At 42.2% G+C, this 18,226-nt stretch overlaps 1 protein-coding gene across 1 annotated transcript in view; it reads right to left on the reverse strand.

The window, feature by feature from the left end:
• llgl1 (LLGL scribble cell polarity complex component 1) overlaps positions 1-18,226 on the reverse strand; it is a 49,198-nt gene that overhangs the window by 14,283 nt on the left and 16,689 nt on the right. The window contains 13 exon segments of the mRNA XM_079644406.1: positions 1,712-1,886; positions 3,223-3,290; positions 4,863-5,083; positions 5,872-6,026; positions 6,509-6,563; positions 6,834-6,875; positions 7,148-7,283; positions 8,805-8,967; positions 12,851-12,997; positions 13,717-13,784; positions 13,786-13,859; positions 13,862-13,877; positions 13,961-14,042. Coding sequence (XP_079500532.1) covers positions 1,712-1,886; positions 3,223-3,290; positions 4,863-5,083; positions 5,872-6,026; positions 6,509-6,563; positions 6,834-6,875; positions 7,148-7,283; positions 8,805-8,967; positions 12,851-12,997; positions 13,717-13,784; positions 13,786-13,859; positions 13,862-13,877; positions 13,961-14,042 — 1,402 coding nt within the window.

An 18,226-nucleotide genomic window follows, 5' to 3' on the forward strand; every position in this document is an offset into this window, starting at 1 on the left:
CACACACACACACACACACACACACACACACACACACACACACACACACACACACACACACACACACACACACACACACACACACACACACACACACACACACACACACACACACACACACACACACACACACACACACACACACACACACACACACACACACACACACACACACACACACAGAGAGAGAGAGAGAGAGAGAGAGAGAGAGAGAGAGAGAGAGAGAGAGAGAGAGAGAGAGAGAGAACGAGTGGGCTGATGCGTCTGGTTTTCATTACACTGAAGAGGAAAAAAGGGAAAGGCTCTTCATCCCATATGAGAGCCACATTCCTGAACATGCAACTCTGTTACCACAGGATACACGAGGAAAGGTGGGGGAGCCAAACAGTGAAGAAGAGAAAAGAGGCCAAATAGTAACTCAAATCTATTTGTCAATGTCCAACGTACCCCTATAAATCTGTTTCTACTTTTTTTTTATGCTGTCAATTTCTTAAAGAGGACATATCATATCATGCTGGTTTCCAGGTTCATATTTTTATTTGGTGTCTTCAATGTGACATGTTTACTTGCTTTAATGTTCAAAAAGCTCTTTCGGCTATTGGTCAACCGCTTATAATTGTCCCACCCATTAGCGTACAATGTGTTCGAGCACTAGCCAATAGAAGCTCGAATAGTACACACAGTGATGTCACTATGTTATGACAGTAAACAAAGCAGTCCGATGACGATGGCTCCCACCCTCTGAACTCAGAATTTAAGCTTCTTCCTTCAGGCCGGAGGTTAGTGTTCCCAAAGAGTAGAACGAAGCGGTATAAAAACTGTTTTATCCCAGCAGCTATTGCACAAATTAACAAATCATAGGAGTGTCACACAGATGCCTATTTATTTATTTAATTATGAATTTTGAATGTCCATGTTTGTACTAGTGTTTTTCTTTTTAAATGTTTTTAAATATTTTGAGATTTGACGGAGCAGGGTGTACTTTTATTAGAGATGTGTCTGTTGTTTGTGTTTGTTTTTAGAGTGTGTCAGGATGGATCCCTTGTCTTTTTATCTGCAAACTAAATCTACCTACGGGTACAAATAAAGAACCTCAACCTGATTCCAATTGAGGCACAAAAACTGAAATAAAAACACACTACAGGAAAGGGAAACCCCCAAAAAGCATAAAAACTGCATTTATAATAAACGATGAGAATCCTCCCATGACAGCTTGTCTTAGTGAAAAAGCACAAAATGGATATTATCACCACAAAATCCCCAATTGAGTTTATTCCCTTCACTGTATTCCCTGCCATCGACAGATGTGAGCGTATCATGGGAATCCGCGCAAACCCTGAGAAAAAATGTCCAACTGTAAGATTTAAATATCAGCACTTCATGACTCATCTCCATTTCTACCAAAGCTGTCTGATCAGATGTTCTCCATATGGGACTCCTCGTGATGTTGAATCAATTCATTTAAATGAAATTCTGCGCAGAAAAACAGGCGATTAAAACCGAATCAGACTGCGGTTCCTTCAGGGTTTTAATAAGAGGAACAATGGGGTGGGCCCTGTCTGAGAACCAAACACATGAAAACACTCAGATGAGAGAATTACGACACAGATGTAGTGTTAGAGGTCTGACTGTGTAACGAACAGATTGTTTTGATTCCCACAGATTTTTTTCTTCCTCTGGTTCACATCTCCTCCTCATCCTCAGTTCTCACCTTCCTAAAAGGAGGCCATTCCTCCTCCTGCTGCATGTCGGGGTCGTCGCTGGGGTCATGAGGTTCGTCACATGGGTCGCAGTCGGTGTGGAAGACGTTGGCAGTGCTGAGTTTATAAAGCGGAGTCAGAGCAACACCTGACGCGTCCCAGAAACGCACAGTGCCGTCCTCGTGCCTATAAAACACAAAATGTATAACTACAACAAATGCAATCAAGATGAAATGTATTTCAGTGCAAATCAATCAGGATTGTGCAGCTCTAAGTGTGTGTGAGTGTGTGTGTAGGCTAGCAGGCTCAGATCCAAATAACTCCTCAATTCTGATTTATTTGGACGGACCCTAAAAACACAGTTAGCAGTTTATTTGGTAAGCATAGCCACATTTAATGAAATACAAATGGATTTGTGACACAGGGGCTAAAGCTATGCTAGCATCTCTGTGAAGCTGCACTGTGGAGCTTTGAGCTAAAGGCTAACATCAGAATGCTAATATGTGACAATGACAATGCTAAAATTTTAATGTTAAGCAAGTATGTTGACCATGTTCACTTGCTTGGTTAAGCCTGTTAGCATGCTTATGTTTGCTTCCTGTTTAGCGATAATGACCTAATATACAGTAGTAAGCATGCTAACACGCTAATCAGCTAACTCCTTCTCCTTTTTCCGATATTGGCGCTTGAAGTCCAAAAGATAAAATAATTCCTCCTCTCAGGAACATAATACAGAGCTCTCAAGTCTCACGCATTTCACTCCATTCACACGCCACACCTTGTATTTCTCACGCAGAAATGTCTTTCCAGGGTACCGCCCACCAAGTTGCGCCGCAATTTTGTAAACAAATTAGGCTTGTTTGAGACGCGTGCACTCCACTAGCACCCGTTGACATTCGCGATACAGAGGCCTTCATACTTCACTAGCATCCCCCCCCCACGTTGACATTCGCGATACAGAGGGCTTCATACTCCACTAGCACCACCCCCCGTTGACATTCGCGGTAACAGAGGGCTTCATGGGAACTTTGAGTGGAGCCAGAAGTTGGAGTACCAAAATCTCACTCTGAACTCTGTTCAAAACTTGAGAGCCCTGATAATATCTCGTTAATCCATTCAATAGTAAATAGTTAAGATATTTCCCTAACTGTGGTCTCGCTCCAGCTGTTTTACTTCATTTTCATGCTGTAGTTGTGTCTCATTGTGCCCCATGCTAATGCTAGGTCAGGAGTTGACATTAGGTCATCTGCCTCAGGATTCCCTTGTTGCTAATGCAATGCTAACACATTTCACTGTCAGGTCAAGTCATGTGTACACCCTATTTAATAGAGGATCTCCATGTGGTTCACATCAGTAATCCAACCACGCTGCTTTCAGTCACTAACACTTATAGAAAGCAACATATTTGTGTCATGAGAGAAAAATGAAAACTGGATCCACCTGCGGACGCAGCCTGTGACTGTTTATACAGAGTGTGTGTGTGTGTGTGTGTGTGTGTGTGTGTGTGTGTGTGTGTGTGTACCCTGTCAATAGCATCTCTTGCTGTTTGGGTGGAGGAGCCAGGTTCTTCCCTCCACATATGGGCCAACTCTGCATAAACAGACGAAGATTAAAGGAAAGTTAGAACTCTTGTTATACTAAAAAGATGTACAAGAAAAAAAATAAACATTGAAAAACAACATTTTCTCTAACCATTTCCATTTTATCACAACTCCAGATCAAAATAATCTGGCCCTGACGGAGAGGAATTCCCATCTGGATGAAAGTGTGCAGACAGAAACACACCAAACTCAGCTCCTGTGGGTTTTGGGTTTGCTCTGTTACTGTGCCAGTCTCTCTGGTTTGGCCTCGCACAGACAGAGAGCCAGGAATGATTTACGAGCGTACCAGCTGTCTGTGTGTGTGTGTGTGTGTGTGTGTGTGTGTGTGTGTGTGTGTGTGTGTGTAATCTGCCACTGACAAAACAGCTGATCTAAGCTACAAAGCCTCTGCAAAGCCTTTAACTGCTTACACCTGCTCTTAAAGTTAACACACTAGCAGCAGGCCGGAGGTCACGCCCAGAGCCATTTAGCTGCCAGCCTATACTAGCAAATACCATCCATTTACCTTTAATATCCTAACATTAAACCTCTAACATGATGACCTGTTTATATTCCTCTCCATTGATGGCAGCCGTAGAGCCTTGACAAGACACCTGACACTCATCTGGTAGAAATCCAACCCTTAAACTGAATCTGTGCTCATGCTGCTTTGTGTTTACGTAGTATAAACACCAATTAGTGTCGATGGCTACTTTGAAAGCAAGGGCAGCTTGGCTATTGGCCATACTGTTAAGGCGTTCCTGGATAAAGTGGCTTACATGCATCTTGGACTTTCAGTAATTGAATAATCCCTACGGCTACGAACAAGCCAAGTTACAGAATAATCAGTCATAGTGTCCGCCTGCCAGTCCACAGGTTATACAACATGTTGCTGGCAGTTTCTCTGAGAATGAATTAATTCAAATAGATGGGGAAAAGATTTAGGTCCTGAAAGCAATCTGTGCAATGCTGCTTGCCTTTTAAATAATGAGAAAATACCAAAATAAAACGAAGAGACATTTTTAAATGACACAAATCAATGCAAATAATAGTAAATAACCTTTTATTTCTGCAATAGGGGAGATTCCTCACCATGTATGTAAGAAAATCTGCTTTATTTACTATTCTTAACTTTAATGTTAAAGCTTTATTAAACCCAAAGGAAATTCAGGGGTCAGAGCAGCAACAGCAATACGAAACAATGGAAGCGCAGTACATTTTACATTTATATTACATTTATTTAATATTGAATAATCAATTTATTGCACAATTAATGTATATATATATATATAAAATATCCTGCATTATTTTTTGTTACTGTGAATTTGTATTTCCACATGTATATTCTTTACTTTTTAATGCTATTTCATTTTTATTTCAGAAATATTTTCGATTGTTTATTTCTAGTGTCTTGATTTCTCTTATGTACATTGCCTTGTCTCTTATGCTGCTGCAACGCAAACATTTCCCAAATTGGGATCAATAAAGTACTTATCTTATCTTAGTATAGGACAGATAAGAGTACAAACAAGGATATAAATAATACAAAATATGAGTTAAAGTACTCTCATGTGCTTCTCACCCCATGCGCTTGTTGCCGGCCCTGCTGAGCTCTGCCGGCGTTGACCAGCCTCTCCCAGAGTTTGGGCGAGACGCTGGAGACGTGGAAGGAGCAGGTGATGGCGGACGAGTGGAGAGGAGCCAGGTAGGGGGTCGGCAGGGAGGGCCAGCCGGGGGTCAGGAGGTCAATCACAACCAGCTCCTCCTCCAGTAACACCACCACTGCTGACGGGTCATCAAACTCTGTGAGGAGGAGAGACGAGACACAACATGAAGGGCTGATGCTCCTGTAACATTTTGATTATTTTAGACCAGGGGTGTCCAAACTACGGCCCGGGGGCCAAATGCGGCCCACGGATCATTTTGAATCGACCCTCAGCCAAATCAAAAAGTATAATGGAATATGGCCAGGGGCGGACTGGCCTTCTGTGTGTTCTGGAGAATCACAGAACGGCCGGTCGTCAGCGGGCCGTAGAAGGCCGGCTCGGTTCGCTGACGGCCAGCACCGCCCTTTATTTATTTAAACGGCATCATTTAAGTTGCGGCTGCGGCTCCCCACCCCCACCCCCGTTGACAGTTCACGAGCGTGCTCTACCATTTTGTGATTTGTGTGGGCTGGGCTGGGTCAGAGTCCAGGGCTGATTTCAATTAAAGTTGGAAACATTTTCTAACATATCTTGGTTGATAAGAAAAAAGCCCAATGACCTTTTTACATAACAAGCTTGAAATAAACCCTTTTTATTTCTCCTTATTATAATCAACCTGAAGCTACTGTTAAGGGGTAAGCTGCCAACACTCACGAGCATGAGTTACCTACATTTGATTGATTTTGCTAACTTATAACTGAACTTATGAGGCGATATACCTCTAGTGAGTGGCCCAGTGAAAAAAAGTTTTGGACACGCCTGTTCTGGACGTTTGATACGTGGCGGTGAGACATAATTCCGCTGAAAGACGGAAAAAGGGAAATCATGAATGAAAAAGGGGAAGGAAATCATTAGTCAGAGCATTAGTGATGGTCCGCCGCTGACCTTTCTCTTGCTCTACGTTATGGACAGTGAAGAAGTCGATGACCCGCGATGTGAAGTCCAGAGTGACGTGCTCTTTGTCTCGTTGGATGGTGAGACAGTGGCGGTCTCCATAGCTCGCTCTGGGCATCCCTCCGCTGTACAACAACAATGGAGAGCTGCAGCGAGACAGACATGTTATTTAATTCAGGGAAATTAGAACAACATTGAGAGAGTGTTACGATATAATAAGGTGTTATTATCCCAAAAAAAAGTATTGTACACTTGACATTTTGAAAATGACCAAACTACATTTTCCTTACAAGGCTTTTTATTTTAGGTTTTGATTCACAAATATAGGAAGTTAATTATGAGGCAATCTAGGAATCTTTGTTTCTTGCCTAAGGTGAACTATAACAAATATTCTTCTGTGTGCAGGAGACACAAACTGGATTGAGGAGACATAAAATCCACTTGAAAATATGTTTATGTAGTAATATAAAAGAAAAACAATAATAAATAACAGAAAAATCATTAAAAGTAGACAAATTTAAAAAAAAGATTTACAAACATGATACATAACGGAACAAAAAACAGGAATCAAGTTTTACTGACACACTGATTCATAATTTCAGTCTGATTTCAGCGGTCACACACTCACCCCGTCTGTGTCGTTCTCCACAGGATCTTGTTGATGGCCTTACACGGAAATGGACCTGTGACAGAAATCATGCACAATAAAGTAACAACCAAAACATCACAGCGACATTTGTTGGATTAAAATTAATAAAAAACACACGAAAAAGAAAGTGTCACCTGATAGTTATTAATGTTATCTTATGTTGTATGGATATTCTTCCTCGTTATGCCTTTATTAGTGCGTCGCCTGTTGATTTATTTTATTTTATTTAGTATTTTAGTTTGTTGCCAATGTAACTGATGTTATAAATATATAGCAAGGTAGTAAGAAACGTCCTGTCATTTACCAAAGTAAAAGGCAATACGAATTTGATTTCCATCCAGAAAGCCTTTAGGTCAGAGAGAGGGCGAAAGAGAGGCATTATAAGATTTGAAAAGTGTCACTTCCACAATGAACCTGACCTAACCCTGACTCTAATTCTGTAACGAGTCACTACGAGTCACGATGTGTCCGCACTCATCGGCAGTTATTGGAGGCTTTGTGGACGAGAACATGACCTCCACTGGACCTGGACGACAAAGTGTTCAAACAAGAGACACTAGCTATAGTAAGAATATGTTGTGTGTGTTTAGGTGTGTGTGTGATGTATGCATTTCTCACCATATGGGACGTTGGAGGACACTGGCTGCTGATGGCAGGTGTTGCCGTTAGTAACAGGCCACACGGAGTAGCCGCCATCGTTATGGGAACTGACAAATAGGTTTCCAGAGCGTTCCCACACCAGACTCTCCAGCTGCTGCAGGGTCACACACACACACACACACACACACACACACACACACACACACACACACACACACACACACACACACACACACACACACACACACACACACACACACACACACACACACACACACACACACACACACACACACACACACACACACACACACACACACACACACACACACACACACACACACACACACACACACACACACACACACACACACACACACACACACACACACACACACACACACACACACACACAAAAGGTTGCTTGGCAGTCAAATACACGTTATAGATAGTAACGTCAAAGAGTCAAGTGCCTCAGAGAGCAGCTCAAATATTCCTTGCCATAAAAGCATAGAACTAGCTAACTGACAAGTGCGGCTGGGACTGGCGATTGTTTTCTTTATCAATGAATCCAATGATTATTTCTAGATTAATTGATGAATTGTTTGGACTCTAAAATGTAAGAAAATAGTCTTAAATGTCGATCCAGTCACTGAAAGCCCTACATGTATGTGGTGTCTTTTAATGTCTGTTTTTGAAAGTGCAACTCATTATATCCACTTAAAGGTCCCATGTCATGCTTTTCTGGTTATTACCCGTCCCCTTGTGTGTTATGGAGGTTTTTCTGCATGTAAACGGTCTGCAGAGTCACAAACCCTCAAAGTACACCGTGTAGGGAGTAAAACTCTAACACAGAAAAGACCTGTCTGTGCTGCCCCAGAACGCCTCGTTGGACATTTCTCTTTTTCCATTTGTTTACTTCTTGGGTATAGTGACGTAACGTTTGGACCAATCCGCGGACTTCCTCACACACACACACTCGGCAGGACGTTGCAAGGCTCGCTGCTGCGAGGAGCGGGACACTGTGAGCTGGCTCACTGGTTTGGGGTCTGCGAGACAGCGAGACACCGCAGAACTCAGCCTGGGCACACACACAAACTCCCAGCCAGGCTGAAGGTGTGTGTGTGTGTTTCGGGCTGGGCTTAGCTGTGTCTCGCTGTCTCACAGACGGCCACTGGGCTCACAGGGAGGGGGGGGCAGGAGCTCCAACAAGCCGTTTAGGACAGAGAGTGAATACACATGCTATACAGAGATGCTGTATGAGAAACCAATGTGAGTTTGGAAAATTGCACAACATAAATCTATTCTAGTAGACCTCAACAAGGGAATTATGATCAGTAGAAATGGCCGTGACATGGGACCTTTAAATATGATATAAAACTAGGAAAAGCAGAGACTGAAAACAGCATTTTCTGTTATATATTACTTTCCTTCCCTGTCGATTAACTATTGGTTAGTTAGTTGTTGCAGCTCCAGCTGGAACACCTATTTAAAGAGTTTTTTCATTACTGTTAATGCTTTGCAACACATTTCTGGCCTGTTTCAGTAAACTTTAACACAACATAAAAAACATTCTTAAAGTTCTTCATTGGAACATCCTGAAGATAAGTTAAGGAACAGAGTCTGTAAAAAGGTAACACAGTGTGCACGATGCTCCGTTCTGTAAGGCAGGTACCTGTTTGCCCAGGAAGAGCTGCTCGGTGTGCCGGGTGCTCAGATCCCAGAGGACCACCAGGCCGCGGCTGTAGCCAATCAGAATCTTCCCTGGCTGTTGGGGATGTTCCTGAAGAGACTCCACCGGCCCCAAGGACTTTCCACATCTGTAATCATCTGGCAGGCTGGGAAAACAAAACCATCATCGCATATGTTGTTGATTAAACATGTCTACAGGTTTGTTTTAATGCACCATTATACTTCCTTATTTCTATATGTCTTAAAGAGGTCCCATTATCCTTTTGCTCCCTTTTCTGTAGTGTCTTATATAGGTTTTTGTGCATGTCAAAGGCTAAAATATGAAAAATTCGCTACAACACAAATCTTAGGGCATTTGTATTTCAAAAATGTCCCAAATTGTGATCAATAAAGTACCTATCTATCTACCTACCTATATATCTATCTATCTATCTACCTACCTACCTACCTACCTACCTATCTACCTATCTATCTATCTATCTACCTACCTATATATCTATCTACCTACCTACCTACCTACCTACCTATATATCTATCTATCTACCTATATATCTATCTATCTACCTACCGACCTACCTACCTACCTACCTACCTACCTATCTATCTATCTACCTATATATCTATCTATCTATCTATCTATCTACCTACCGACCTACCTACCTACCTACCTATCTATCTACCTACCTACCTACCCATATATCTATCTATCTACCTACCTAACGACCTACCTATATATCTACCTACCTACCTACATATCTACCTACCTACCTACCTATATATCTATCTATCTATCTACATACCTATATATCTACCTACCTACCTACCTACCTATATATCTATCTACCTATCTACCTACCTACCGACCTACCTATCTACCTACCTACCTACCTATATATCTATCTACCTACCTATATATCTACCTATCTATCTATCTATCTATCTATCTACCTACCTACCTACCTACCTACCTACCTACCTACCTACCTACCTACCTACCTACCTACGTATCTATCTATTCACTCAACATCAACCTTTCATCATGTGAACACATTTGAGAAAGAGGACCTTTAAGCCTAGATTATTTTTTTAAATAAACTATTAAAGTAAGATTCAATGAAGGTAATTTGCCTTTCCCCTTTAATGCATGTTTGGGACTGTAACATGGATACATCATGAGAGGAGTGGAGATCAGATCTGTGCATATTGATCATCCATCCGGTTGGCAAGTAGAACACAGGGAATGGACGGCATCATATATGTCAAAGCAGTTTTTCATTTGCACAAAAACAACCCAAAGCAGAACTCCTGAAGTGTTCAGATGTATGTTGAATCGAATCAACATCAAGCTCAAACCATCTGTATAAACTCCACCACAGGCAGCTGTCTCAGCAACAACAACAAAAAAAACAGTGAAATCAACATCAAGCTGCTGGAAGTTTGTGAACTAGACATTCCTCTGAGGCAGCGGAGGAATGTAGAGCAGGACACACCCTCGAGATGTCAGGAGGATTCCCCCGGTGAAGGATGGGGAGAAGAGAGGAGAGGGAGAAGAGAGGAGAGGAAACATCAGAGAAGAGAGGAGAGGAAGCATCAGAGAGGGAAAGTCAAAAAGTAAACAAACAGACAAAGTGCGAAAGAAAAGACGGCAATGCAGCTTTCTCTCTGCAGCAGAACCATCACAGAAGAGATGGTCAGCTTGCATGACACACACACACACACACACACACACACACACACACACACACACACACACACACACACACACACACACACACACACACACACACACACACACACACACACACACACACACACACACACACACACACACACACACACACACACACACACACACACACACACACACACACACACACACACACACACACACACACACACACACACACACACACACACACACACACACACACACACACACACACACACACTTCTGACTGCTTTGTGGTAGCGCTCGCCGCTGAGGAAGATCCTCTCCGGAAGCACAGAGGCAGAAACATTCCCAACAAAGCATTCCATTGTCTCCGTCTCTCCGTCCACGAGTATTTTTAGGGAATCCAGCATCCTGCTACTGTGTGTGTGTGTGTGTGTGTGTGTGTGTGTGTGTGTGTGTGTGTGTGTGTGTGTGTGTGTGTGTGTGTGTGTGTGTGTGTGTGTGTGTGTGTGTGTGTGTGTGTGTGTGTGTGTGTGTGTGTGTGTGTGTGTGTGTGTGTGTGTGTTATAGATTCAGCTGAAACACTTCCCCAACCGGAACACCGTGTTTTGGCAGCCGTTACAAAGCATCTGTGTCTAAAACCTCCCCTCCTTTGCACACACACACACACACACACACCCCCCACCCGCCACACCCCCCCCCCCCTTATCAGGGCCCTCGTTAGGCCTCAGTTCTGCCCACTACCCTAAACAAGCCGGTTAATGAGGGGTTTGGCCGGTCAGTCAGCAGAAAGAGAGAGACAGCGGCTCTGTGAAGCTACACAGGAATGCAGAGAGGAAGAACGATCAAACCGCTTTGTTTTCGTTGTGTACCTTGAGCATTCTGCACTTGGTATGGCAGCTTATGTACTTTACTGATATGTGAAAAGGGTTTTGAGGGGTAGTAAAGACTAGAAAATTGCTATATAAATGGCGTCTATTTACCATTTAAAACAAGCACTGCAACGGGGCATGTTTGTTGCATACGGATTGTTTTAGATAATGCAGTTCTGTGCATATTAACTTGATAAGGATGCATCGGAAGTGGCTTGCTCTGCTTCACTGCTGACTCTCATACATGGCTGCACACTAGTTCACACAACACTGCAGAATGTGGAGGGGCTGGACAAAATAACAGAAACACATTTTTTTTTCTTAAGTCTGTGGAAATACCAATGTTTCGTCCGTTTCTGCAAGCCACAATGCTTTTCACCTATTCTTAAACAAATAATATATTCATATTCTTGTTGTATTTTTGGAAATTTTTGGTGTAATTCTATGTCTTGTCATTTATTTTCTTTGAATTTTGAAAACGTTTTTTTTTTATATTTCTAGAATAACATTTCTAAATGTGCTCTTTTTTTTACAACTCAATGCCTTTCTACTTTGTTTATATATGCACCATCATACACCAACATTCCTTGTACGTGTAAACTACTACTTAGCTATAACCCTGATTCTGACTTGAATTTCAGAAGATTTCATTTTGGAGTATTTCAGTATGTGCTCCCTTTCCTCTCCTCTCTGAGCAGCGTTCAGGACATGAAGCCGTTCTCATGGTCCATGAACCGCATGACCCCGACCTGCCTGCTGCCGCTGGGGTCAAGGGGGATATTTATTTGTGTGTGTGTCCGACCTGCTCAGCTGGAGCTGTGAGCGGAGGAAACTGGAGTGCTAAATGTTTACAGGGAGACATACTGTGACAGGGACAGAGAGGAAGGAGGGAATGAGTCAAGAAGAGACTTATAGGCAGAGAAAGGGAGAAACTACATTAAAGACTTAAATGTGTAGATGCAATGTTAAGAAGAGCTGGAATATTATAACATATGCTATGATCAACTTTACAAAACATATGCACCTGATTTGCCACTCTGAAAACAACTGCATTAGACTTTAACATAGAACTATAGTTTCACGGGAAGACTGGGGGTAGAGGAATATGAGAATTTGGTTAGGGGTGTTATCAAATATCTGGAACAATACCAGAAACCTGCAGGTCCGCTGCAACTCTTACTGCTTTTAAATCCAGGCTGAAGACTTTCCGCTACTTTTAATTGAACTATTCACATCTTACACTGCACTGTAACTTTTATTCATGAACCTGTGATATTCATGTTTTATTATCTTTGCTTTTTAATGTTTCTAATGTGTTTTATGCTCTTGTAAAAGCACTTTGAATTGACTTGTGTTGAAAAGTGTTGAATAAATAAACTTGCCGGGCTAGGGTCCATCTTTACTAGGCTCCATATTTGATCTTATTCCTCTTATTTATTTATTTTCTGTCAGTTTTCTTTGAAGTCATTTACGGGACAGTCTCACCTCTGGGTGACCTGGTCCTGTGGCAGCGTGAGGTTGTCCTTCAGTGACAGGCAGGGCAACTCCAGGAAGTAGACGCCCCCTCCCTCTGTGCCAATGCACAGCAGGTCACATGACCTCAGCAAGAGGAGGACAGTCACCCGGGTGGCACTGAGGAGAGGAAGAGGAGGAGGAAGAGGGATGAGAAGAGGGAGGCTCCAGATTTAAGCCACCCAATTATTAAAGAATATATTCAATGATGAAATGACCCACATTGCTTTAAGTGCAATCTGATTCAAAGGTTTTATCGTCATATGCACAAAGCTACAGTGTAGGAATGGCAATGAGATTCTTCTGACCTGAGCTCCTCCAACAATGCAGCATATGTAATGTTCCTCTAACAATGTTAAGGTTAGTTTAGCAGATTTCACACACAAATTCAAGGGTGCCTAACAGAAGACACAAAACAAATGAAACAGAAAACTTTATAAAGAGAGAGAAGATCAGTAAATTTGATCAACATTGCAAGTATATTTCTTCAAGAAGTGCAGAAGTCAAATTAAAACATTGTTAAATTCCCTCTGGAAGTGGACTAACTAGGTAATACCCTATAGGCCTGATTTTGTTTTGACAGATTCATAACTCTGCTGTAAAGAATGACTACTCCCTAATTGTTCACTTTTGTTTTATTACATGCATCTCTTTCTCATCTGTTTTTTTGTCTCATCATGTTTCATAGCTGAAAATAACTATGAACAGATGTATGTCATTCATGTAAAAATGCAATGTACAATATGCTGTGACAATGTTTGACACTAAATGCCAATAACAATGTAATTACAAAAAAAAAAACAGTGGTAAAAATAACGTTTTTAAGCCATGTTATCTACCTGCAGCTCTCGATGCCTGGTCTTCCTGGGAGGCTGTAGCTGTCTACTTCCTGGAGAATGATCACGCCCTTCTTTCTTAACCCCGCCCACTTCTCTCGGGGCGCCGCCCACCAGCTCCCACAGGTGGATCGTGTTGTCGTCAGCAGTGACAGCAGGCGGCCCTGTCACACGGCCACGGTAAATGTTAAATTCATACAACTTTAGGCCACTACTCTGATCACAAAGCAGGGAAATGAGAGCTCACCTGTCCAGGCAGGAAGTGGATCTGTGTGACAGCTGTGGTATCACTGTGGAGTCCCGTGAACTCAACGCCAGGGGAACCGTAACTGAGAGGGGCCCGTCAAGGAAATCAAATATTGGAACAATGGACAGACTAGTGAAATGATCATAATAATACATATATCAAATAAAGAAATAATAATATAAAAGATAGTGGGTTACCCTTGGCCCTTTTGTTTATATAATACCCAGCTTTTTTCTTTCTTGTACGCCATGTAAAGGTTTCGGGTACCTACTGTACTTTACTGTATATTGTGTTTGTCTTTGCTTTATTGTTACTAAAAGAACAATTCAAAATAAAGTATAACAAAAAGAATATAAAAGATAATAATAAAAGGTTTTTAAAGAATGAAAAAAGAATAAAGCTTTATTGGAAAGACATTTTTATACACGTGATGCAGCTCAAAGTGCTTTAACAATTTCAAAAATAACAAGAAAAATAAGAGATTCAATTGAAGTCAGAGGTTAAAACTCATTAGCACACATACGGCATGTGTACATGATATATACATGACTGCAAGAAGATAAAAAAGGCAACACAATTATCAAAAGAGAGTGGAGCTACCCACCAATCTAAAGTCTCACCAGATCCCAAATCCGCTAGCGTGTGCAGCATAGCAGAGCCTTAATTCTAATCTAAATAAGGGGATCATTTAGAGCCACTTATCCACTTAGCCATTTAGAGTGGGGTAGGTAATTCACTTCAGAAACACTTTTTTTTCCCCCATGGAATGCTCTTAACATCCCGATAGCAATGAATACATTAAATGCTTTGACAATAAGTATTTAAAAAAAATTTAATCTGTGAAGCCGTGGCGCTGTAAAAAAGCACGACCAATCATCTGAGCCGGCCCGGCTAAAGAAACTGGATAGCCTACCTGCCTGTCTGTGCACAAACTTATCTCGTGCCCTCATTGGTCATGTGCGCGTTCGTGGTGTGTTGGAGGAGGGGCTCTGTAAGGAAGTCTGAAGGAAGGGCAGATTTCGGCTGCGTACTTTCAAATTCTAGCGCACTCGAGCTGGTTTCTCCATTCGTACCTATCACCTTTAAGAGCAGTATACAGCAGACACTAGGAAACATTTTTATACACACTGCCTGCTGATTGAAGGAACGTTTTTCTTTAAAAATAAGAACTAAATTAAAATGAGTGATTAGACGGCAGAGACTGTTAAAGCGGTAATTGTGAGCTGTAAACCGTTAGAGAAAGCGCTGTAACAAAGCTCATAGCAATTACAAGCACCAGATGACGCAGATGCTCAAAACCGTGTGTGTGTGTGTGTGTGTGTGTGTGTGTGTGTGTGTGTGTGTGTGTGTGTGTGTGTGGTGTGTGTGGCAATCTTAACCCCCTTCCTTAGTGCAGTAAATGAAGCTGAGCTGATATAATAAAAGCTACACTCAAGTAGTGACGCCGAGTACACACCACTAGGCTAAATTTGTCTAAAACCGTGTATTAGCATTGACACGCTAGCAGCTACTCACACACACAATACTGACACACTTTACTGCTTACATAAGCCTGCAGGAATGTAGATTAAAAGGCAGAAAATAGAAGGAAATCTGGAGTTTGGCCTATGACTGGTTTCCTGTTTCCCTACACTATCTGTTTGTATTATCATGCTTTTAAAGGTCCCATGTCATGCTTTCCGGTTATTACACGTCCGCTTGTGTGTTATGAAGGTTTTTCTGCATGTAAACGGTCCTGCAGAGTCAAAACCCTCAATGTACACCCTGTAGCGAGTAAAACTCTTAACAGAAAATACGCTCCCAAAACGCCTCTTTGGAGATACTTCACTGTCCATTTGATTCTTCCGGGTACGCATGATGTCAACCGTACCCGGAACGAAATGGACCAATCCGTGGAGCCGTTATGTTAAGCCCCCGCTGATTGGTCCAAATTGTCCAATCCACGGAGTTCCTCACACACACACTCAGTGCAAGCAGCTCTGCTGATCTCTCCTCCCTGGCTGCAGGCTGATAACAGACAGTTGGATTGCGGAGAAATTCTCTCTGCAGACCCATTCTCACAGCGTTTATCAACCTTTTTCTTACTCAATATCAAGCCACACTTAGTTTTTTACTTCGGCTGTGACTTTGGCTGTGTATCGCTAAACAAGGAAACAACACCTCCACGGAGCTCAGCGCGATTCACGACGTCCCGACCAATCAGAGCACACTGTGCTCACAGGGAGGGTGGGGGCTGGAGCTATTGGAGCAACAACGAGCCGTTAAAGGCAGAGTGAAATTCAGTGAATACACGTAGTTTACAGAGATGCTGTGTGAGAAACCAAAGTGAGTTTGGAAAATTGCACAATATAAATCTATTCTAGTAGACCTCAACAATGGAATTATGATCAGTGGGAATGGCCATGACATGGGACCTTTAAGATAAATATCACAACCACATACAGTTCGTTTCCTTCCCATTTCATATCTTTACTCTTATGGTGATGGGTTTTCTTTCCTTCTCCCGTATCGCTCTAGAGAATTGTACCCAAATCCAATTATCTACATCTCTACTTTTCTCTTGTATTCTCTGTAGGGGAATCCTTTTGTTAGAGAAAAGGTTACTACAATTTGTTCTCTCTAACCATTTTTGTCCAAAACCACTCGTTATCCCAATGGGAGTCCGGTGGAGTTTTAATACCCACATTCCTCCGCTGTCTCCTTTTTCATTTACCTAGTTCAGTTAGGTCCTCTGCTCTGATTCATAGAAACCTACCTGCCCTCCTCTTTCTGCCAAGTATTTAAATCCCTCCTTTATCGCTCTCTCCCTGGAGGCAGAGTGTTATACTAGCATTCCTCCAGGGTTGTCACTTCCTGTCCCCTGGTTTTATTCACTGCAACAACACATGCCTCAGACAGCTGTAGGTGGAGGTGTCAGGGGGACACTCACTCACGGGTCATGAAACCCCAGACCAGACAGAGGGAGAGGCAGGATTTCAATCCATTAGAGGGGTCGTTTGACATTTGTTTGCTTCCTTGCAGAGATTTGTTATCAGTGATGCATGCTAAATATTGAGCCACAGCCAGCAGCTAGTTATCTTAGCTAAGCATAAAAGAATGGAAACAGCTTGCCGAGCTCTATGAAAAATGTCTAAAATCCTTCTAAATCCCAATAATACATCCGTTTGATCTCGTTGATAAGGGAGTAACTGCACAGCACCAAGCGCCAAATTCCTGGTCAAACTTAAATGTGTTTTAATGTATTATTATTTAAGTTTTTGGACATTCACACAGATCCAGGCTTGTTAGTCTTCTGGCTGCAGCTTCCTATTCAACAGAAATGAGATCATCTCCATTAACTTTCAGCAAAACAGACCATAAGCACATGTAAACAAATTGAAACTGAAACCGCAAGATTTGTGGGGTGTGCAAAGACTGATACACTGAGCAATGTGGAAAAAAACTGAAAAAGGGACAGACAGAATTACAAATCAAAGAAGTTGTGCTCTAAAGTTACATGTAAGGAAACTGACAGAAAAAGTAAGGTATTGAGAAAAAACTGAGTTCCACAGCTGTGTAAAAAGCAGGGAGTGAGAGCGGATTGGACAGCAGTGGTTTGTGTGTGTAGTCCAGCGATGTGAGGACGACCGCAGCTCATTCAACACTAATCTATACAGCAACTCCCACAAATGTAAAGCTGGCTGCGCAAGAAAAGAGTGCGAAAAGAAAAGCTGTCCATGAGCAGATAAAATAAAACCACTAATGACTATTTAAACTGCGTCAGAGCCCAGCTGATCTGCAGCAGCTCTGACAGGAACATGGCAACCAGCAGCTGCACTTTCAAAGGTTGTCATACCACACGAGAAAAATGTCTGACAGGCAGCGAAGGAAAGCAGGGCTTAGGTTTGAATTGCTGTTATGAGGGAGAGCGAAATAAATGTGTGTGATAAATAGTCATTATGAGCTCAAATATAGCACATGATTCACACATGTCACGCACACTTCCTGGTTATGGTGATGTCAGCTGGTGGAGGGATTCCTGGTGATGATGTCATCGATAGGGACAGCTGGAGAGACCCTCTTTCTGTAACCTCATTATATGTGTGTGTGTGTGTGTGTTGTGTGTGTGTGTGTGTGTGTGTGTGTGTGTGTTAAGCTCCCTCCCCCATTGGATCTGCAATTAGGCCAATATACAAGTCCTCAATAATAGTGGGCATTTACAACAACTTTTAAAGTGTGTCAACCTTCATTCCCCTCCCCCACATCCCCAATATTGAATATAAGTGA

The sequence above is a fragment of the Notothenia rossii genome, assembly GCF_949606895.1.
Source record: "Notothenia rossii genome assembly, chromosome: 8".
NCBI lineage: Eukaryota > Metazoa > Chordata > Actinopteri > Perciformes > Nototheniidae > Notothenia > Notothenia rossii.